Source organism: Habropoda laboriosa, unplaced genomic scaffold (assembly GCF_001263275.1).
Source record: "Habropoda laboriosa isolate 0110345459 unplaced genomic scaffold, ASM126327v1 scaffold40, whole genome shotgun sequence".
In the NCBI taxonomy this organism is placed as follows: Eukaryota; Metazoa; Arthropoda; class Insecta; order Hymenoptera; family Apidae; genus Habropoda; species Habropoda laboriosa.
In genome coordinates, this window is record NW_017100231.1 from 542735 (window position 1) to 565159 (window position 22425).

A 22425-nucleotide genomic window follows, 5' to 3' on the forward strand; every position below is an offset into this window, starting at 1 on the left:
TACCTATTGTATGTATAAATGGTGTTTGTATTACATACATAATATATTTATGCACATCATGCATATAATTTTATAAATCAGCATTTATTATTAATATTTCTGTAAATTTCTTTACTAATCCAATTTTCATGAAAAATATAACAAAAAAATATGTGTATTTAACAAAATACTATATTTTCATAAGTAACCAATCACATACTGACAGCCAGTGTAGGTAACTGTTTTATTATGTTGCAGGGTTCAAACTATAATGTGCTGTACATACATATATACTTATATATATTACTTTTGAACTGTCAACTGGTTTTATAGTAAAACAAGTTTTTTGTGTTCAGTTAAGAACATATTAATTAGTTTAACAAATTTAGCTTGTAATATATTTTTCATAATTTTTGTAACTCTGTTTTATTTAAAGGTATATGAAAAATAAATACTTTAATTATAGATGACTAATAAGTTCAATTTTTGTGACGATATATATGTATACCTTTTCGTTTAATGGATTCTAACATTTAATAGTTTTTAGTATTTTATAGTCATACATGTGTATATGTATGTATATATATGTTTATATGGATCATTGAAGTATTTATAGTTTTCAAAAGATGTAAATAATTATTAACCATTTTATACAATATTTGAGTATTATGTATATTTGAATACTTCAATATATTAAATATTGTTTACTATTTAAAAAATGGACTTAGAAGCAACTGTGGTTGAACGTTTACAAAAATTGAGACAGTGGCAGTTAGAACAGCAAGAACGATTATTGAAACAACAACAAGTACAAAGAGAAATGTTAACTCAAAGACAAGATTGTATATATAAAGCACTTGAGTTATCAATACAAGAACTTGATCTTAATGAAGATCATATGATTAGTGTAAATGACTCAAATGAAACTATTGCAAATACTGAAACTGATGAGAAAAACATAGTTATAATGCATAATGAATTAGAAATGAGAGAAAGTTGTGCACAAATATCAAATAGCAACAAATCATATCTTAATCAAAATTCAAGTAGCTTTGAAGAAGAAACTTCTCAGCAACAATTTTGTGGAGAAAAATTATTTGAAGATGCAGTCAATACCAAAACTCACATAAAAATACAATCAAAAGATAAGGCAGTACCTCAGATAAAAAATGACATAAAAGTAATGATATCTTCTCCAGAAAAAGAAAAACAAGTGAAACAATTCATTATAGATGGCATAGCACCATTACCATCTAATAAAACAGTTATTAATCATATTTCTATTGATGATATACCAATTCCTTCTCCAAGAAAAGACTTTCATACATTGCTCGAAGAAAGACTGAAAGACTGTGAAAATGAACACTCTAAAAAATCTAATATTAATTTAGGAAATAAAGTAAAAAAACCATTTCTAAGAAAAGGAGAAGGTTTATCTCGATTTAAGTTAAATCAACAGCCACAACCTACTATTTTGAAAACAAGACCACGAAGTGCATCTTTTACTAACAATACACAATCTGGTTTCAAATATAAAAATGAAAGTAAGTCCAATAAAACTACCCGATCTTCAAAGAATGTACAACTATCAAAAAGTACACATTCTACAAATGTACCACAAAAACATTTATGTCTAAAAAACATTCCACTGCCAAAGAAAAAAGTTCGTAGTAAGTCTGAATCTAATACTTCTCAATTGAAAGATTATGTTAATGAAGTTAAGAATACAGTTGAGTTAAATACTTCAGATTTTCATTCTGGAACACAGAAAGAATTAGAAGAAGTAAGGATATTTGAATTGTTGGAAGAAAAGGCAGAAAATTCTAGCTTTTGTTCTACATCTAGTGCAGTTGTTGCTTTCTTACATCAGTCAACACCATGTAAAGTAAAAAATGCTGGATGTAAAACAGAAAGTGGTATGCTTAATGCCAAACAAATTACACCAATAATTAAAACACCTAAAGATCAATTAATTTTAAAGTCTAATCAAGTTTACAAATGTGCAACCTCCAATAAAAATGCTGATATATATTGTAATATTGCACCTATTATGAATCAAAAAGTAATCCAAAACAGTGTACATAAAGGTACAATGAATACTAATGAAAATAATATAACAAAAGAAAATGATAACAGACATACACTATTCAATCAAATTCAATCTATATATAATCAACAGAACTTTTATAATATTCCTGATGTTGAAAATGATAATGAAGTAGATGTTAGTCTTCATGTTAGATTTTCTGAATATAATGAATACAAAACTATTGGATTAACAGATACATCAAGTATATCAACTGAATCATTAGCAGTAAAAACTTTTTCAGATGAAAAGGTTTGGAGTGATTCTTCAACTCCAGAAACATCTACTATAGAAACATCATCGATGCCATTTAAAATTCCTCAATCCCCCATGATAATAAAAGGTAAAATAGAAAATAATATATATAAGCCAACGTTTGAACAGTATAATTTACAAGAAGTATTAAATTATAAAACACAATGCCATAAAAGTAATAGACAAAACAATAATTCTAATTGTAATGTAGATATACATCAATATATTTGTCATAAAGATGAATCAGAATTTTCAGATACTGCTGATCAATTTCCTGATGATAAAAAAAGTATTTTACATAACTATAGTCAAAATCACTCATCACCACAAAAAATTGATAATTTTCATAGTATTGAAGCATCAATAAACCATATGGACAAGTGTGACAACAAAAAAGCAGATGAATGTGTAAACAGTAACGATGATGAAGTTGCAACTGAGGATCAGGAAAATAAAGAAAACTTACAAGAAGCAAGTGAAACTATTTTCAAATCAGAACTTTTAAAAAATCGTTTACTGGAACTTGAGCAAGAAATTAATATATTTCGTAAAGAAAATACATCTTTATCTATACAGCGTAAAAAAATACAAGAAGATTCTAGAAACTTACATAAAGAATACACAGAAAAAGAAAAAAAATTGGAAGAAAATAGAAAACTAGTGGAAGATCGTTTGCAAGAAGAAAAGAAAAAGCTGATACGTGAAAAAGCTGCTTTGGAAAGCAGGATGCGAGATTCACAAGAAAAGGTTCAACAAAGTAAATTGGAAAGACAAGAAATGCAGAATTTGAAACAAGAATTAGAACAATTAAAAGAAGAAACGCATATAAAGGAAAGTAGATGGAATGCAGCACAATCTAGACATAAATGTCAAATGAGGATACTAAAAATGGAAAATTCAAAACTAAAACAAGAAATAGAAAAGCTACAAAATTTAAAGAAAAGTAATATTAGAAATAAGGAAAAGTCTGGAACTTCTTCAAATACAAGAGCCATTCATCAAATTAATAAGCAGATCAATATGCAATTTAAAGAATCACACAAAATTAATGGTGTCTCATCAGAAGATGATCAGAAGTTGATAGAAACAGCAATGAAAACTGCAAATATAATTAATAGTCAATATATAGAAGAAGGAAAAGAACATAATTATAATAGTAATAAGAGTGTTATTAATGAAAAATCTCAAACAACTATTGTAAATCTTGCCAAAAAACGTAATTTATATGAAAATTTGATTAAAGAAGCAACATCAGATTTAACAGAAATTCAAGAACAGTTCGATACTTCTAAGAATTTAAATGAGTCTAGCTCAGATTTAAGTAGTAAACTTAAACAATTAGAGAGCAAAACAAACATTATAAAAGATAATTGTGAAAAATCATATAAAGAATCTGATATATCTTTTAATCATGATAATATTAATAGCAATATTCAGTTACATATGCAAAATGATTACACACATTTTATATCTCCTACAAAAACATATCATGAAAATCATGACAAAAGTGTGATATCAAAATTATATGACGAATTATCTAGTACACATGTAGGAAGTAAATCATCTTGCCAAAGTAAACTTAGTATTGATAAACAAGGTATAAAACAGATACAACACATTGATGGTTCTATTGAATATCACTTCCCAAATGGAAATGTTAAAAAAGTCTTTCCTGATCAAGGTTTAACTAAATTAATATATTATAATGGAGATGTTCGTGAGACTAATAGAGATGGAAAAATTAAATATTTTTATGCATCAACAGGTACATGGCACACAACAATGCCAGATGGTTTAGAAATTTTAAAATTTGCTAAGTAAGTTATTATTTAATTTTACTATTTCATTATAAATTTCAATAAATAACAGTTCATTATATATTAAATAATATTTTTACTATTACATAGTGGTCAAGTAGAAAGACGATTGCATAATGGTGCAGTGGAAGTATCATTTCCAGATGGTTCATTACGAATTTTAGAATCAGGTGGTATTGAAAAGTGGATACAACCTGATGGAACATTAATTCAAATTCTTACTAATGGAGAAAAAATTCTTACACTACCAAATGGACAACGGGAAATACATACCAAAACTCATAAGGTAACATACAACAGTACTGTTAATTATTTTATTAAAAATAAACAATATCTTTCAATAAACTCAAAACATATATGCATGTATATAATTAATACTTTTATATATGATTTAGAGACGAGAATATCCTGATGGTACTATGAAACTGATCTATCTTGATGGCACTCAGGAAACGCGGTATTCAAATGGTAGAATACGTATTAAAGACAAAGATGGTAATCTTTTAATGGATTCATATCAATAAAAATTGTAAACATCATAGATGTGTACGTGAAAATAACATTTAATGAAACAATGAAATTCCACTTAAAATGTATTTAAAAAATATATATTTTTAACAGTTCCTAGTAAATAGTTGAAGTTGTAATTAGATATAATATTTGAAATATGTCGTAAGTACATTAAAATAAATAAAGACTGAATTCCTTATTGTTAATACAATACTTTATTTAATTTAGGAACGCGTAAAATTTGAAAAGATCGTAAAAATCCTAAAATTCGAGTAAAAAACTTAGAAATTTGCACGGAAATAGCTTATTGATTCCGAAATATTTTGAACGTCTGAGAAATGGTTGACTTATGCTACTTGCTCCGATTATAAAAATTTTCTATTTCTGGAAGCTAATTAGTAGTGTGAGCCAATAATTTCTCAGACGCTCTAAAAATTTGGACATCTAAAAAATGGTTAACTTTACTAATTAGCTTCGAGACATTTTAGAAAACTTTTAGAATCGAAGCTAATTAGTGAAGTCAACCATTTATCAGACGTCAAGATTTTTCGAGTATCTGAGAAATTATTGACTCACACTACTAACTAGCTTTGAAAAAATTAGAAAATTTTCGTAATCGGAGCAAGTAATGCAAATTAACTATTTCTCAAACGTGCGAAAAATTATCGGAATCAGCAAGTAGCGTAAATAAATTACTTCTCAATCATCCCAAAACTCTCTAAGTTCGTATAAATCCCGAAATTTGACCGGAAAACTTCGAAAATTGCGCGAAATCGAGAATGTAGACTGCTGCGAAATTTACCAGGAAATGTTTTTACGGGAAATAATTGTATTCACTAAATAGTAATATTGTACATGACACATAGAATCAGACAGTGTTCCCAACTATGGCAGTGAAAAGTGGGGAAAGTTTTCTAAGATCTAAACTTTTTGTAACACTGGTTTAGTGATCCTGAAAATTTGATGGTTATAACTTATTGTAACGATGCCTATACGCCCAAGTTTTAAAAAATGGATTACAGGGTTAGGCGCAATAAGTGGTGCGATGCTCTTTTATCCAAATGATGATAATAATCAACAGTCACAAAAGCACAATTCTTGGATAGCACACTCTTCACCTTGGGTCAAATGGAATCCGAACTGGGATAGGTTATATTCTTTGTCATCATTTTCGTTGTTATCCATAAAAATATCACTGACTTCGTAATTTAATGGTAACATGTAATTGAGATTTTATTTCATTTTTTCCTTGCTATGTATTATAGATAAATAAATAAAAACAACCTTTGAATTTTACTTTAATAAAAAATTAAATCGCTTAAACCAAACAAAATTTTGTTAATTACTATGCAAATAATAAATAACTTTTAATTTTATGTGAAATTTTTAAATCAAATTATTAATATTTTATTAAACAAATGTATCTATTAAGCATTTGCTGTTTCCCTATGTATTATCTAATATTGTATTTCTCATAATGAAAATTATGTGTTGCATATATAATATTATTATTGCAACATTCTAATATATCTGGAAGATGTTTAATTATGTATATAAATCATTTAACTTATTTTTAATACATTCTTTTTATGCTTGTGTATATGTTTATTTTTAATTACACATTTTCATTGTTACTAAGACAATTAGTTTTATCCTATTTCTTTGTTTTTGACTTGATTTATAGACGAGACCCAAAGAGCTTAGTAAAACCAATGAAAATAAACAATGAATCTGACCAAAACACATATAACAAGGAATTAGCAAGCAAAACAACCAAAGCTACACGTCACATCATTTTAATTCGTCATGGACAATATAATACAGAAGCTAAAACAGATGTAGATGGAACACTTACAGATCTTGGTCAGTATTTTTTGTATGTTGTTTATATTTTAATAATTTGTAATTTTGTTCTAATTCTTGCACTTTAATAATTGTATATTTATTATTTTTGTGTTTATATGGATAATACTAAATAGTTTAAAAATCATAATATTTGAAGTTTTATATCAGTATATTATACAAAGTTATTTTACCTGAAATTACATTTAATTGAATAATCTCTGCTACTTTATATAAAATTTTCTCTTAAAACTCACAATTATAAAGTAATAAATATTAATGATTACAAAACTTAAAAAATATTATAAAGGTAGAAAACAAGCTGATGCAACAGGAAAAAGATTACAAGAATTAGGACTGTCATATACTTCACTTATACATTCAACAATGACTCGTGCACAGGAAACTGGTAACATTATAAAAAAAAGTCTTGAAAATATAGTGGTGAAGGATGATTCACTTCTTAATGAGGGTGCACCAATTCAACCTGAACCACCATCATCTCACTGGAAACCTGAAGTAAATGTAAATGTATCATTGATTATGTGAATTTAAAACTTTAATATATATACTTTTAAGAAAATTAGTATTACTTATATTTTGAGTAATGTTATATAACATTAATACTTTCCAGTTTTATAGAGATGGACCTAGAATAGAAGCTGCATTTAGAAAATATTTTCATCGTGCAGATTTTAATCAAGAAAAAGATTCTTATACTATCCTTGTTTGTCATGCAAATGTTATTAGATATTTTGTATGCAGGTACACTATTTTTTATATGTTATTTATTTTTTTTTGAAAATCTTTAATACTTACTTATTTCAGAGCATTGCAATTTCCAGCTAAAAGTTGGTTACGTTTAGGCTTGTATCATGGCAGTATTACATGGATTATTATTTATCCAGATGGCATTGTAACATTATGGACTTTTGGAGATACAGGGCATATGAAACCACAGCTGATTTCATTAAAATAAAAATAACAGACTGTTTTAAAAAATAAAGAAACCATTTGTGTCATCTACATTTCATATTTTCAATCTCTAATTTCGTAGGAACTATATATTTTTAACTATTCATTGATTTATAAAAATAGAAACTTTTGAATTTGTTAATAGAAAATCATAAAAACATGGTGAAGTAATGCTTCCTAAACATTAAAAGTTACGTGTAAGTTCAAGACTGATGAAAAGTATTTATGTTTAGATGAAATCATCACTATACATTAAGAAACAAATATCTGTATTACAATTGTGATAATTTCTCATTTGTTTGCATTTTGAACAGAATTATATTAGACTGATTCAGTTTAAAAAATTGCTCTTATGGTTTGTACATGTATTATTATAATGCATAACAATAACTAGATATAAGGCAAAATAAATATACTTAATGAAATAATTTTAGTTTCGGATACGCGAAACTTACATAGACAAACTTAAATCTATAAGAATTCTCTGAAATCTAAAGCAAACTACTTCATATTTTCAAACATATTGATTTCTACAAATATCTGTCACTACATGATAAGGATATTTTTAATAATTGGGATATTATTTATATCATGATGTACTACTTGTTTATGTTGCATAATAAAACAATAATGAAGAATACGTAAATATCTATTGCAATTTATTATTTTACTTTATACATACTGCACGTTACGTGCATATTGTGTGTTGGATGTAATTTCTTAAAAATTTGCAAAAATGTAATTTAAAATTACATAAGTGCACTTAAAACATTACTTGTATGTGTGCGCTCATATATACATATATAAATCTCATTAATGAGTTAGCTGAATATAACAGTAAAAATATTTAAGTTGTTTAAGTATTATAAAAGTTGTTTTGAATTTATTATAATATAAAAAATATTGGATTTAAGTCATTATTATTTAAATAAATTTGAAAAATTTCAGTAACTTTTTCAATTTTATTTTTTAGTTGTTGGTAGTAAAATTGTATTCCATACACTTTTTCTTATGAAAGTATATGTCTTTCTACAGCAGCACAGAAAGAGACAAATAGATGTAAACAAGATTGTAAAAGACGTTCCACACGTGGGCAGGCTTGGTTTTAATCATTACAAAAATTTGATCGTGATAATTTATTATAACGATGTCAATACCTTCAAATTTTAGAAAATGGATCGCCGGATTTAGTGCATTAGGTGGTGCAATGCTTTTTTACCCAAATGATAATAATCATAACCAATCGTTGGAAAAGCAACATTCATGGATAACACCTCCTTCATTTTGGGGCAAATGGGATCATAATTGGGATAGGTTATACACTTTATTGTTAATGATTATTTAAGAAAATATCATTAATTTTATAAATCAATGATTATATGTAGTAAAGGTTTTCTTTCATTTTCCTTTTTACGTGTAGTTAAATAAATGATGATGGAATGATAAGGGATTTTTCTTTTAAATGTGCTTTGTATGCATATATAATGTATACATACATATATGTATATGTATATATCCTGTTTATTTTTTAAGCATTCATTTAGTATTCATTAGTATCAATTTGTTAGGAAAAATATTGTTTGCTTTCTGCTTTTAATCTGTTTTTATTGTTTCAAAAATCAATTTATAATATATTGCATTTATTTATAGACGGCATCCACAATGGTTAGAAAATACAGCAGTAACAAATAATGAAACTAATAAAGAATCACATAAAAAACGATCAATTAGGAATAAAACAAATATGAAGCATCACATAATTTTAATCCGTCATGGGCAGTATAATACAGAAGGCAAAACAGATTCAGATCAAACACTTACAAATCTTGGTTAGTGTCTTTCATATATGATTTATACTTTGATAGTATTCTTCAATTTGGTTTTCTTATTGTATATTACTAATTACACATATGTATCATTTTTGTATTAATATGAGTAATACTAAGTAGATCAAAAGTTATAACTATCAAAATTTATAGTCATATTAGTATATTATATAAAATGGTTATACCAAAAGTTATATTTAACTGAATTAATTTTTTCCTCTATAAATAAACTATTATGTATTTAAAACCATTATAGAATGTAAAAAAATAATAAGTATTAATGATTATGAAACATTAAACATTTCATTAAGGTAAGGAACAGGCTAAAGCAGCAGGGAAAAGATTACAAGAATTAGAATTACCATATACTCTACTTATACATTCAACAATGACTAGAGCACAAGAAACTGCTAAAATTATAGAAAAATATCTTAAAAATGTAACAGTTAAAGAGAATTCAATACTTAGTGAGGGTTTGCCAGTTCCACCTGATCCACCAATTAATATTTGGGAGCCTGAAATACATGTAAGCATATAATCGTCCAGAACCTAGTCAGGAAACGGATTCTTATATTATTCTTGTTTGCCATGCAAACGTCATTAGATATTTTGTATGCCGGTAAACTATTTTTTTATACCTTATTTACGTACCGATATTCAAGTATTCATAATACTAATATATAGAATCTATGCATTTTTATTTATTATTTATTTCAGAGCACTGCAATTTCCACCTGAAGGCTGGTTACGTTTACGTTTGAATCATGGAAGTATTACCTGGATATCTATTCGTTCTAATGGCAGAGTAACATTAAGAAGTTTAGGTGATAGTGGATATATGAAGCCACAACTTATTTCTTCGTATTAAAACTAAATAATATAGTTTATCCTCTGTATAGTAAAAAAAAAAACTTAAATTATATGACTTATAGTAAGTTGCATAAAATGAATATTTTAAGATATTCTTATTTAATCATTTTATTTATGAAAATAGGAATATCGCAATTTTTCAATAGAAAATCTTACAAACATAATAAGGTGATATTTTTTGAATATTAGAAAATATTTGTAATAATTAAAATAGTTTGAAAATTGATAAAAATATATGATTTTGTCACTATGCATTGATATTACAGAACACATCATGTGTATTATAACCATAATGTAGAGTCATTTCTTTCTGACTGTAGAAGTCTTTTAAGTTTTTCTGAATATATCATTGATACAATTTCCGCACAAATTTTAACAATTTTGTTAAGTTCGTACTATGAATTCTATATTAACGAAAAACCTTTACCTTATATTACAAATACATTTTTGTAAAAAAATAATAAAAATTATTTAGAATACATAAATACATATACATACACATTAAATAATTAAACTTTTAGTAGTTACAATTTACTATGCAGCTGACATTCTTATAGATTTTCTAACATAATATCTTTGCAATGTTGCTTCAAATACAGGACCAATTGTTCTTTTTTCCCAAATTTTTGATCGTTCCCTTCTTTCTGCTTCTATTTTTGCTTTTGCACTAATATTTGCTTTTTCAGCTTTGTCATCATTTTCATTATTTTCTGGTGCCTTTTCAATATCCTTTGAATTTATCATATTTTCTGCTTTAACTTGATTTTGTGTTTCATCATTTTCAATATTTTCAATTTGTTTTTGTTTTTTCATATCGGGTTCTATTTTTGTAGGTTCCTTTTCAATATCTTTACGTTTCTCAGGGAAAATAATTTTTGCTTTATTTTCCACTGTTTGATTAATGTCTGTATCTGTATCGCTGTCTTCTTCTATTATTCTTTGCCTATACTGTCTATTTTTTTTTATTTCTTTATTTTTAATTTGTTCTTTATTGGTTATAACAGCATTTGTTTCTTTACTTATATTTTCTAAATCATTATTCGAATACATTTTATTATCATTTATATTTTTTTTTATTTCAGATTCCTCTGGAGTTTTCATAGTTTGTTCATACAAATGTCTATAAAATCCTGACATATCTTGTTGCTTTTTGACATCTGCAATAGCTTCTAATCTATCCATTTTATTTTCTTCTTCTTCCATTCTTTTAAATTCTTCTAATTTTGCTCTATAAGCAGAAGTAACAAAACTTTCTTTATCTGCATACATTGCTCCCTCTGCTTCACGTTCTTTTTGAACCATTCTTTCAATTCTGTATTCCTGCTCCTTCTTCCTTCGTTCAGCAGCTTTCAAAAGATTTTGAATATACCTTGGTTTCTTTTTTTCATCCTTTATATTTTTTGATTGATCTTTTATTCTCTCTATGTCGTCATAAATTTCATCATACTGGAATATTGTTGGATCTTCTTTTAAAGCCTTTTGCATATTTAACTTTGTTTGCTTTTTAATTTTATTTTTTTCTCCTTCTGCTTGAAGAGCTTTTTTAACCCAATCAGTACCATCTTCTTCATCTGAGTCATTATTATCACCAAATACATTGCTAACTTTTGGAGTAACTGGTTGTTGTTTTTTAGGTAATATTAAACCATATCTGTAATTTTGTGAATAGTTAATGACATTTGTTTTTGTAGGTTTGTTTGTTATTAATATTTTCATGTAACTTACTGTTTTTCTTCTTTGTTGCTAGACATAGTTGTAAAATGTTATTTAATAAAGTCTTATAAAATTTTGATGTGCAAACATCACACTGTATAATGATATTTCACGTTTTCAAGTAATCAAGAAAAAAACTCAAAAACATGGAGTTATAACCTCTCTTTAATGTTTTTAAATGTAAATTTAAACAAAATACGCATGTCTCTAACATCTAATGTAATATTATTGTTTGCAAAATAAAAAAAAACATAAGCGAGCAGCATTTAATATTACATTTGTTGCGTATTTATAAAGAAACTTCTCAAAATTTAAATTTATCATTCACTCTATATTACATTTAGACTGTATGAAATGTTCCTAGATATTTTCGAATTAAAAATTTTATGTTAATTTTAAATAAACTTTTTTTGTCTACGTAAAGATTTTATTCCAATTGCGCAATTGGAATTCACTAATTCAAAAGTTATTTTAATTGTATGTATTGCTGTGTATTTAAGAGCATAGGTGGAAAAAGATTTTTTTCATAAAATGATACAAATATCACACACATATACACACATGTATCGCTATGCAAAGAATCGTCTGGTATTATTTACGATTTAAGTTTTCATGACTTTAAAATTTCGAACTATTTAAAAGTAATGTGTCTAATAAACACCGTAGATAATTTGCAAATAAAAATTCTGTCTTTTTAGAAAAAGAAGAAATTTGTTTGTAATATTAGTGTAACTGGAATAAAGATTTTGTGCATATACATACATATATATATTTATCTCTCTCTCTCTCTCTCTATATATATATATATATATCGTTTATAGTAATCTCCTACCCTACTCTGCTCATGCTCGTACTTGCAGACGTCATCAGTATGCTATACCGACATTGTATATATTGCCCTGTATAGAATGTTTCACTGAAATCATAAAATTTGTTATATTTCTACGCAAACACATATGCAAATATGGTACATATAAGTACTATGTATAATATTGTGTCGTTTATTTTCTTATTTATTGGAATTATTAATGGTTACGCAATAAATTCCGAAGATAAATTAGAGGAAAATTTTATCATTCCACATTATACACATTATGAAGAACTTCAACAGTTGTTTAGTTCATTGGCTCAGAAGTATCCAAATTTGGCAAAAGTGTCTTCCATAGGAAAGTCTGTGGAAGGTAGAGACATATTAGTTCTTGAAATTTCTGAAAATGTTAGAGAAAGAAAACTGTGTGAACCAATGGTGAAATATGTTGCTAACATGCATGGTGATGAAGCTGTTGGTAGAGAATTATTAGTATATCTTGCTCAGTATCTTTTGTATAATTATGGAAAAGATGAAAGAATTACAAAACTAGTAAATAATACTGATATCTTTCTTATGCCATCAATGAATCCTGATGGTTTTGAAAAATCAGAGGTAACATTTTTATTTTATTATTCTATTCCTTTGTGATTTAAACTACTTGAAATGTCTACAATAATTCCATGTTTTTTCTATTTATTTTTAGGAAGGGAAGTGTGAATCAAAGAAAGATTTTTCAGGTCGTGAAAATGCAAATCACGTTGATTTAAACAGAAATTTTCCAGATCAATTTAGTAGAAGAACCATTCACTCCCAAAAGGGAAGCAATATATTAGATGGACGTCAAAATGAAACAATAGCTATGATGACATGGATTGCTACAGAACCATTTGTATTATCAGGAAATCTTCATGGAGGTGCTGTTGTAGCCAGTTATCCTTATGATTCTGGGTAATGTGATGTAATATTTCTATGCTTTTTACTTTTGATTTAAATGTAACATAAATTATGAAGTTTCATTTATCATTTTATAAAAGTTTTATGATGTATCATTTTTTAGTATTTCAAGCCCTTGTTGTATCGAAAGTAAAAGTCCAGATGATGAGTTGTTTAAATACCTAGCCCACACATATGCTGATAATAATGCACTAATGCACACAGGTAATGCATGCCCTCCAGATGTTTTTCGAGGTGGTGTTACTAATGGAGCATATTGGTACGCAAGAATATTTGAATTTTTTATGTTTGAGAAGTATTATTTTGTAAAGAAAATTGTTATGAAATTTTATCTGCTGTAGGTATGAAGTTATTGGAGGAATGCAAGATTTTAATTATGCTCACTCTAATGCATTTGAGATAACATTTGAACTTAGTTGCTGTAAATATCCAAATGCTTCTGCAATGCCAGAATATTGGAGATTAAATAAGGAATCTCTTATAAAATATCTTGAACAAGCACATATTGGAGTGAAAGGTTATTAGCTGTTTATTAAGTATAATTCTCTATCAATAGTTGTAAGATGTATACATTTGTGTTTTAATTTTAGGTCTTGTAAGAGATTCAGATGGTCAACCAATAGAGGCAGCAAATATTGTTGTACATGGAATAAAACATAATGTTTCAACTACACATCGTGGAGAATATTGGCGTTTATTACTACCTGGAACTTATTATATTCATGCTGAAGCATGGGGGTGAGTATATTTAAATATAAAATGTATCCATTTCATAGACTTGATTACTATGTTTAGGTACTACAAAAATATTATTTTATTTTATCAAGTAAGTTTTACAGATAACTTTTTACAATTTTAGATATCAACCAAGTGAACCAATAAGTGTCACAGTAGAATCAGGTGACCCAACCATTGTGAATTTTACCTTAAAACTGGACTCTTATGATGATCAAGGTAACCTGGATGCAGATCTTTTTCATATGCTACCACTTCTTAATCAGTATCTTGTATTTCATAAACTAATGTCATCTTATGATAATATGAATTACTAACTATGTTTACATATATGCATTTAAAATATTCTTATCTTTTTTTTTTGTGAAGAATTAAATTTTGTTATTTATGTTTTAGAAGTGCAATTGCACAGCTATTATTAACGTTTTTTATATCTATACATATTTTTATTTTCTTTTAAAATTTATTCAGATTATTAGATATTGATACCCCTATACACTTTACTATTGTTTTGTTTTTATTAGTATAAACAAATATAAAAAAGTACACACAAGGTATGGAGACAAATATCAAACTTTTATTATCTGCAGAAAAATTATTAATTACATTAAAAATTGTTAATTTATGAAACATAGTAGTTGAAGTATAAAAAGACGCGAGAGATAAATGTTTTAATCTTTTTTATTATTTTTGTTTTCGTATTTATATTTATTTTTCAAATATTTAATTATTTACTTCTTAAATTCATTTGTATGCGTTAAATTCGAAAAATAAGTAATCTGATTACAAAAACATAACATTTGTAAAGACATGAATGTTATATTACACACAATGAATGTGTATTATTTTTTAAATAATTGATCTGAATAATTTGTAAATGTGAATTGGAGAGTTGAACATTACTGTACACTGAACATATCTTTTCATAACATTCATAACTTATTTTAATCAAATGACTCACGTTATTGACCAAGTAGTAAACTGTGATTTATTTTTTATTTGAATGCTCTCTTTTATATTCATAGATATTTTCAAAAACAAATAGTTTAACAAATAATGTTTCTAAAAGTATATACAAAGATACTTTTTTTAGTATATGTTTAGAATACTTGTATTAAATATATCTTTTACACAAATCGTACTTTTAATCATTCGTACTATGAAAACTGGTTTAAATTTTACAAAAAAGAAAAGTTTTATATTAAACATAAAAGTTTTTTTTTTATCCAGTTTAATTTAGGTAATATAATAATCATTTACACAAGGTGAAAAAAATATATGAAGTATATGAAAAGTATACCCAAATGTTTTTAGTATGAAATTTAAATATCTATTGTGTAATTTTATTAACGTTAATGGAATAATGTAAAACAAAGAATAATGTTTATGATTATATTTGTAATTTGATGTATAGTATAATATATCAAAATTAAATGTATAATATCTGAAATTACAAATAAAGTATTATATTTGCTTGAACAGTGACTTAGTTTTCTCAAATATTTTCCAGCCTTTTCCTATAATTTTTTTTATCCATTAAGTAGTATAGCACTTTAAATAATGTTTTATTATTTTTCCTTTTATTGATTTCTTATGTTCTCTGCACCTTGTGTTGTAACATTTCTATATTTAAAAAGTTTGTAATTCTACACTTTTTGTAACTTATGGTTTTTGATAATTTAAATGAAAATTAAATTTAGAAAAAGTTGAAGAAGTTTTATATCCTGTAAACAAATATGGATTCTTTCATAATATGGAATTCAAGCATCATAATTACATAGCAATGGAAAAGTACTTAAAAGAATTAAATTTAAATTATCCAAATATTACAAGACTTTATAGTATAGGAGAGTCTGTTAATGGGCATCAGTTATACGTTATGGAAATAACAGAAAATCCTGGAAAACATAGCCGAGATAAACCGGAAGTAAAATATATAGGAAATATGCATGGGAATGAAGTAGTTGGCAGAGAAATTTTATTATTGTTGTTGAAATACCTTTGTGAAAACTTTGAAAATGATATAAGGGTTACGAAAATACTAAAAAATATAAGATTACATGTATTACCAAGCATGAACCCTGATGGTTATGAAATATCTAAAGAAGGAGATGTGTATGGAGGATGGGGAAGAGCAAATGCTAAAGGTGTTGATCTCAACAGAAACTTTCCTGATCAATATGAAACAAACGATGTATGAATTTTAACTTTTTTATTGTTTAAGTTTTGAATTTGTTTAATATGCTTTTTTTGTATGTTGATTTGCTGACTTTCATCAACTTTAATTTTTAAATATATTTTTATATTGCAGTATAACAAAGAACAAGAACCTGAAACAAAAGCGGTAATAGATTGGATTGCAAGCATTCCATTTGTACTTTCTGCTAATTTTCATGGAGGAGCATTGGTAGCAAATTATCCATATGACAATGTGCCAAAATATACATCTAATGTTGAAAACTTAAGTCCAGATGATAAAGTTTTTAAAGCCCTTGCATTAGCATACTCAAATGCACATCCTCGTATGCATCTTGGAAAACCGTGCCCCTCTAATGGCCGAGTACAAAATGTGTTAGAAAAAAGTTTTCCAAATGGTATAACTAATGGAGCTGCCTGGTATTCTGTTAATGGAGGCATGCAAGATTATAATTATGTTTACAGTAATGATTTTGAAATCACTGTTGAAGTAGGATGCACAAAATTTCCAAATGCAATTGAGCTGCCAAAATATTGGTTAGAAAATAAAGAATCTCTTTTACGTCTTATTGAAATGGTATTCATATTTATACATACATATAAATGTAATTTAAATATACTAAAGTGTGTATACATATTAATGTGTAAGACATTTTAATAAGTGTTACTGAGTTTTTTAATTTACAGTCTCGTAAAGGCATACATGGTGTAATACAGTCATCAATTGGAAACCCTGTACCTCATGCTAAAATATCTGTAGAAGGAATTAAACATGATATCTATGCAGGTAATGATGGAGACTATTGGCGCCTTTTGGTTCCTGGCAAATATAATGTTACAGTTAGTGCAGTAGGATATGAATCCCAAATGCAAACTGTAACAGTACCAGATGGTGTTCATATAAGAGAAGGAGAAGTAACACTGGATTTCACGTTAATGCGAGATGATCCTCAACATTGGTATTATTACATATTATACAATTTTATAGAAATCATAAGTATAGGAAATATTTTACTACAATTCTTATAAACATTACAATTTCCAGAATAATGGTATTTGTATTGAGTATTATTAAATGTTAAAAAGGATTGTATTTTATAAAGAATCATAAAAATGTCATTTTATGAAGAAATTTAAAAATTCCAAAAAATATTATGTAAATACATTCATATGTTGTCAATTGGATATGACAAGATAAATTACAATTTTATTTTAATAGAAGTAGAGCAAATTATTAGAATGCTTTTTATTGTCATCAAGTATTTTAAAAAGTAGAATTTTTAAATAAATATTAATAAGGATATAATTTTCTATTTCAGGTCATCTGCTTACGACTTTCGATTAATAGCAAATTTACAGAATGCTTACTTAAAAAATGCCGAATTAAGCGCTAGGTTTAGTCAGTTGGAAAATCATCAACAAAATATTGCAGAATTTCAAGCTGGAGAGTCATTAATTAGTATGGCCATACATTCTCTAAAGATTACACATAATGTAAGTATTTCTTTAAAGAAAAATGTGAGTATTTAAAACTTTAAACCTTATTTTTTAAAATTACATAAAAAGATTGAAAATTGTAGATGGGTGCACCAGAGGAAAATAAATTTCATATTGGCTTAATTGGAGGACTATTTGCATCTCAACCAATTGGTAGGGAAATTTTATTACGATTAGCAACTCATATTCTTACGGGAAATCAAATTGGAGATCCTCCTATACAAAAAATATTGAGCAACACTGTGTTGCATTTCGTACCTGGTGTAGATCCAGGTTTTGATAACATAATTGATGTTCATGATTGTAATGCTATTGTGCATGATGAAGTAGGCAAAAGATTATTGCTACAAAATAATGTTAATTCTGATAAATTGAATGCAATTACTAATGCATTTAAAACAATGTTATCTAATGAAGGATATGATGTGATAGTACTATTAGGAGGTGGAGCACTTGAAGTTAGGTAATGAAAGTTTAAATTTTTGTACGTGTATTGACACAATATATTTATTTCTATTATATACATGTATGTATGTTGTTTTAATTTAAAATTATAATATTTTATATTCATTTTTAGTTGCACAGAGGATACTTCGAATGTGTATGCGACACTTGCCAAAAATTATGAATATTCAATACATAAAGAAACTTGCAACATTCCTAATGATACAAAAAGAGTACAAAATTACATAAAAAATCGATATAACATACCAGTAGTAAGTAACATTTATTGTTACATTATTGTTTAATAAACTTATGTATTGTATACTGTTAAAATGTTATTATGATATTTGTATATAATTATTATAATCTATAGTATGTATGTATTTTTAGATAAGTATTAATATGGCTTGCTGTAAGTATCCACCTGCAGAATCTATTTCAACCATTTGGCGTGAAAATTTACTGCCTTTGATGCAACTTATTCATGGTTTTACAACTGGCATTCGAGCAGTAATAACAGATGTTGACAATACTCCTTTGAGGGAGGCTATTGTTAAAATTAGAACCGATAGTTATCATGTTTCAAAAAATATGGCTTATTTCAAAATTATTCTGCTTCCTGGTGAATATATACTAACATTTTTCTGTGAAGGGTACATCGAACAATCTGCGAAAGTTCATGTCTATAATGAAAGTATAACTGATCTCCACGTTAAAATGATAAAACGTCAAGTAGAAAAAGTAGAACATCAGAAAGATAATGAAGATCAAGAAATAAATGTCGTGAATCAAGTTTTAACTGATCTAAACAATAAATATGCGCAATTATCAACTTTACATACTATTGGTAAATCACAAAAAGGTATTCGAATAATGTGTTTAGAAATTGGAACTGAAAATAATTATAAACGCATTGGTCGACCATCTATAGCTTTTGTGGCTGGTATTTCAAATGGTGCACCTGTTACTTCGAAAATTTTATTGCATTTTGCAACATATTTATTAGATCATTATAGGAAAGATAGTAGAATTAAAAATTATTTAGACAAATTTACAATATATATTGCACCAAATTTATCTCAAAATTTTACTAACAATCAATCTTGTTCCTCATTGATTATGGATAATTTAGAATTTCCCATTAATAATGCACTAAATACTGAAGCAAGTATGATAATTAATTGGTTTAAAAAAGTTAACACAGTATTGGCAATAAATTTAAACATTGGTTCACAACATATTGAAATTCCGTTCACGGGAAAATATGGAAAAGTACCTGAAGAGATATATAAAACTGATGATGATGATGTATTACAAGATTTGGCACTATCATATACAAAACATAATATCCATATGACTTCAAAAAAACCACAGTGTAATCACAATTTGCATATAAATACTAATGGTGTTGTTTATGCTGGAATGGGTATAAATGGAGAAAGAGAACATTCTTTAATGGATCATCTTTATCTAAATACAAGTACATTAATGATAGATGTATATATTACTTGTTGTAACACAGATGATTCAAGAAATGTATGGGATGATAATAAAGCTAGTTTATTAGCGATGATAGAAAAACTTAATGACGGAGTAAAAGGATATGTCCTTAGTAAGAACAATGAGCCAGTTGAAAATGCTATTTTATTATATAACAAATCAATACATCATGTTAGAAATGGAGTGAATGGTGTTTATTGGCTTCTGTTTCAACCTGGTACTCATGTTGTAAGTGCTAGTGCATCAGGATATATTCAACAGACAAAGATCTTCATTACACCAGATGTACACAACATTTCACATTTAATATTTAAATTAACATATGATGACAAATATATGGGAATGCCCAGAACCGTTTTTATTATACTTACAAGTAAGAAATTCAATATTTTTATAACATATATTTACAATAACATAAATTATAATGCAATTACAGTAATATATTATAATACAATTATATTTTTGTAGGTACTGTATGTTTGACACTTATTGCATGCTCTGTCTTTATTTGTGCCAATTGTCAGTCTTCCAAGAATTCACAAAAACCTAATTGGAATGGATATGCATTTAGTTTACTTAAAGGTGGTACAAGTTTCTTTGATGATGATGAAAAAGAAATTGAAATATTTAGAAGACCATTAAATGGTAAATATTAATATAATTGAAAAATATCACACGAGTATATTTTAGGTGTGCATAGAAATTTTGAAAACATGTTTTTTAATATTAATTTATGTTTTCAGGGCATATGCAGAATAATGAAATTAGAAAACCATATTTTGATGATGACAATATGTCAAGTTCTGATGATGCTAGTGATTTAGAATTTATTAGGCCAGGTATAGAGTGGGAGGAGGAAGCAACTAAAGAAAATAGATAATAAACTTGACAAATGATATATTTTAATACTATACCTAAAAAATATGTATAAAAAAATGAAAAATTTCAAAAAAGAATTACTAAAAAAAGAGGAACTGATAACACAATATTAAAATATTGTAGTATAGCTTTGTTTATATCAAATGTTCACATTGTTATAACTATGAAATGACAACAAAATGTTTTTTCAAAACATGTTGCTTTTCAGAACAAATACATCACATCTAAATCAAGATGAAAATTACAAAAAATATTAAACTTTTTTTTGTGTAAAAAAAGGTACTGTACTTAAGATAATATAAAGATAAAGCAGGATATGTATAGTTTAATCTTCATGTATCTAAAAATTATAATGAACTTTGTTCTAAAAGAAAAAAAGGTATCTGTTTTAAAAATATGATTATCATATTATAGATATTTTTCTATGTGACATAAGATTTATATTTTATACATAAAAATGAATTATACATTCCAAAGCATTTGTATGTTATTCATATAAGACTTCAAATTTATTTAGTATAACAAATTGACATAAATTTTAAATATTTGAAGTATAACTTTTTATGCATATTATGACATTAAAAACATTGTAATATTAAATATACAGATATATATGTAACATTTTGATGTATTTTCTTAAAAACTTTTAAAGTATTCACGAATGTTTATAAAAATATTTATTGTAATGATATGTATTATATGCTTTATATAAAAATATGAATAAAAACATATACATATCAATTACTTAAGTGACTAAAATATTGTTCCAAATTGTTGAAATATATTATTTAGTCTAAGTATGGGAATACATTTTTTAAAAATAAAAATCGTTTTTTGTAGGGCAAAGGTGTAAATTAGATTAATGAAAATTTTTCCTATCAAATGATATATATATTGTAAAATGTGATTTTATTTAATAACATGTATAGTAATACATTTATATTTTTAATATGATTAAATGATTTAATAATTTGAAATAAAATTGTAATTTAAGGAATTTTCGTATGAATTATTATTACTCATCATTATTAATCATATAAGTAAACTGACGGATATATAAGGATGTATTTGCTATCCCGCTAATTAATGTCACTAAAATATTCTTAAATCCACTTTTCCGTTCAAACTGCAAATTAGGTTAGGATAGTGTTAGTTCAAATATTAGAATAACTGCTATGTATAGATGAAGTTTTTTATGTAATCTTACTTTCTTTTATGGATTATTTATAAAAATAGCGAAATTATTTTTACGAAAAACAATATTTAGTAATTGCATTTTTTAAACATAACGTGCCATCAGACTTTGTTCTATACTGCCGTACTAGAGATTAAATAGGTGAATTTTTCAAAGTTACTAAAAAGTTAGACAACGTTCCTTGTGAATGTTAAACGTGGATCGTTTAAAAATTTAATGATAAGCCGCGTGTATAATGACTTATATTATCTAATACAAATAAAAGAAATGTATTAGTATCGGTATTAAGTACCCTATATGTGAATAAACCTTAAAAATGATGCGTACAGAAATAAGTAAAA

General features: G+C 26.2%; 5 protein-coding genes across 5 annotated transcripts; 4 read left to right on the forward strand and 1 right to left on the reverse strand.

Moving 5' to 3' along the window:
* Nucleotides 1–697: 697 nt before the first annotated feature.
* Nucleotides 698–4661, forward strand: LOC108571599 (centromere protein J). Its single transcript, XM_017933674.1, has 4 exons — nucleotides 698–2408; nucleotides 2466–4137; nucleotides 4228–4423; nucleotides 4533–4661. Exons 1-4 carry the CDS (start codon nucleotides 698–700, stop codon nucleotides 4659–4661), a joined length of 3708 nt encoding a protein of 1235 aa, XP_017789163.1.
* A 971-nt stretch (nucleotides 4662–5632) lies between these two features.
* LOC108571469 (serine/threonine-protein phosphatase PGAM5, mitochondrial-like) lies at nucleotides 5633–7468 on the forward strand. Its single transcript, XM_017933525.1, has 5 exons — nucleotides 5633–5796; nucleotides 6332–6510; nucleotides 6800–7014; nucleotides 7124–7254; nucleotides 7318–7468. Exons 1-5 carry the CDS (start codon nucleotides 5633–5635, stop codon nucleotides 7466–7468), a joined length of 840 nt encoding a protein of 279 aa, XP_017789014.1.
* Nucleotides 7469–8534: 1066 nt separating this feature from the next.
* On the forward strand, nucleotides 8535–10170 carry LOC108571549 (serine/threonine-protein phosphatase PGAM5, mitochondrial-like). Its single transcript, XM_017933616.1, is given in 5 exon segments — nucleotides 8535–8778; nucleotides 9115–9293; nucleotides 9602–9818; nucleotides 9820–9909; nucleotides 10008–10170. Coding segments are annotated over 5 exon segments (804 nt in total). The 5' UTR covers nucleotides 8535–8611; the 3' UTR covers nucleotides 10159–10170.
* On the reverse strand, nucleotides 10112–11961 carry LOC108571548 (nuclear speckle splicing regulatory protein 1). The gene is made up of 3 exons (XM_017933615.1): nucleotides 11886–11961; nucleotides 10659–11811; nucleotides 10112–10181 (listed from the first exon to the last, which is right to left on the reverse strand). Exons 1-2 carry the CDS (start codon nucleotides 11909–11911, stop codon nucleotides 10695–10697), a joined length of 1143 nt encoding a protein of 380 aa, XP_017789104.1. The 5' UTR covers nucleotides 11912–11961; the 3' UTR covers nucleotides 10112–10181; nucleotides 10659–10694.
* An 876-nt stretch (nucleotides 11962–12837) lies between these two features.
* Nucleotides 12838–20890, forward strand: LOC108571529 (carboxypeptidase D-like). Its single transcript, XM_017933590.1, has 15 exons — nucleotides 12838–13296; nucleotides 13388–13632; nucleotides 13742–13897; nucleotides 13980–14155; nucleotides 14229–14376; nucleotides 14498–14610; nucleotides 16077–16567; nucleotides 16685–17146; nucleotides 17257–17528; nucleotides 17889–18063; nucleotides 18150–18529; nucleotides 18644–18782; nucleotides 18901–20383; nucleotides 20479–20655; nucleotides 20754–20890. Exons 1-15 carry the CDS (start codon nucleotides 12838–12840, stop codon nucleotides 20888–20890), a joined length of 5013 nt encoding a protein of 1670 aa, XP_017789079.1.
* Nucleotides 20891–22425: the final 1535 nt, after the last annotated feature.

Bases quoted from the DNA above. Each gene is read 5' to 3' on its own strand.
- LOC108571529 (XM_017933590.1), top strand. From the start codon at position 12,838: ATGGTACATATAAGTACTATGTATAATATTGTGTCGTTTATTTTCTTA. The intron at 13,633-13,741 runs GTAATGTGATGT...ATCATTTTTTAG, and splicing joins AGTTATCCTTATGATTCTGG to TATTTCAAGCCCTTGTTGTA. The intron at 17,147-17,256 runs GTATTCATATTT...TTTAATTTACAG, and splicing joins TTTTACGTCTTATTGAAATG to TCTCGTAAAGGCATACATGG.
- LOC108571599 (XM_017933674.1), top strand. From the start codon at position 698: ATGGACTTAGAAGCAACTGTGGTTGAACGTTTACAAAAATTGAGACAG. The intron at 2,409-2,465 runs GTAAAATAGAAA...ATTTACAAGAAG, and splicing joins ATCCCCCATGATAATAAAAG to TATTAAATTATAAAACACAA. The intron at 4,138-4,227 runs GTAAGTTATTAT...ACTATTACATAG, and splicing joins GAAATTTTAAAATTTGCTAA to TGGTCAAGTAGAAAGACGAT.
- LOC108571548 (XM_017933615.1), bottom strand. From the start codon at position 11,911: ATGTCTAGCAACAAAGAAGAAAAACA. The intron at 11,812-11,885 runs GTAAGTTACATG...ACAAAATTACAG, and splicing joins AGCAACAAAGAAGAAAAACA to ATATGGTTTAATATTACCTA.
- LOC108571469 (XM_017933525.1), top strand. From the start codon at position 5,633: ATGCCTATACGCCCAAGTTTTAAAAAATGGATTACAGGGTTAGGCGCA. The intron at 6,511-6,799 runs GTCAGTATTTTT...AATATTATAAAG, and splicing joins TGGAACACTTACAGATCTTG to GTAGAAAACAAGCTGATGCA. The intron at 7,255-7,317 runs GTACACTATTTT...TACTTATTTCAG, and splicing joins ATTAGATATTTTGTATGCAG to AGCATTGCAATTTCCAGCTA.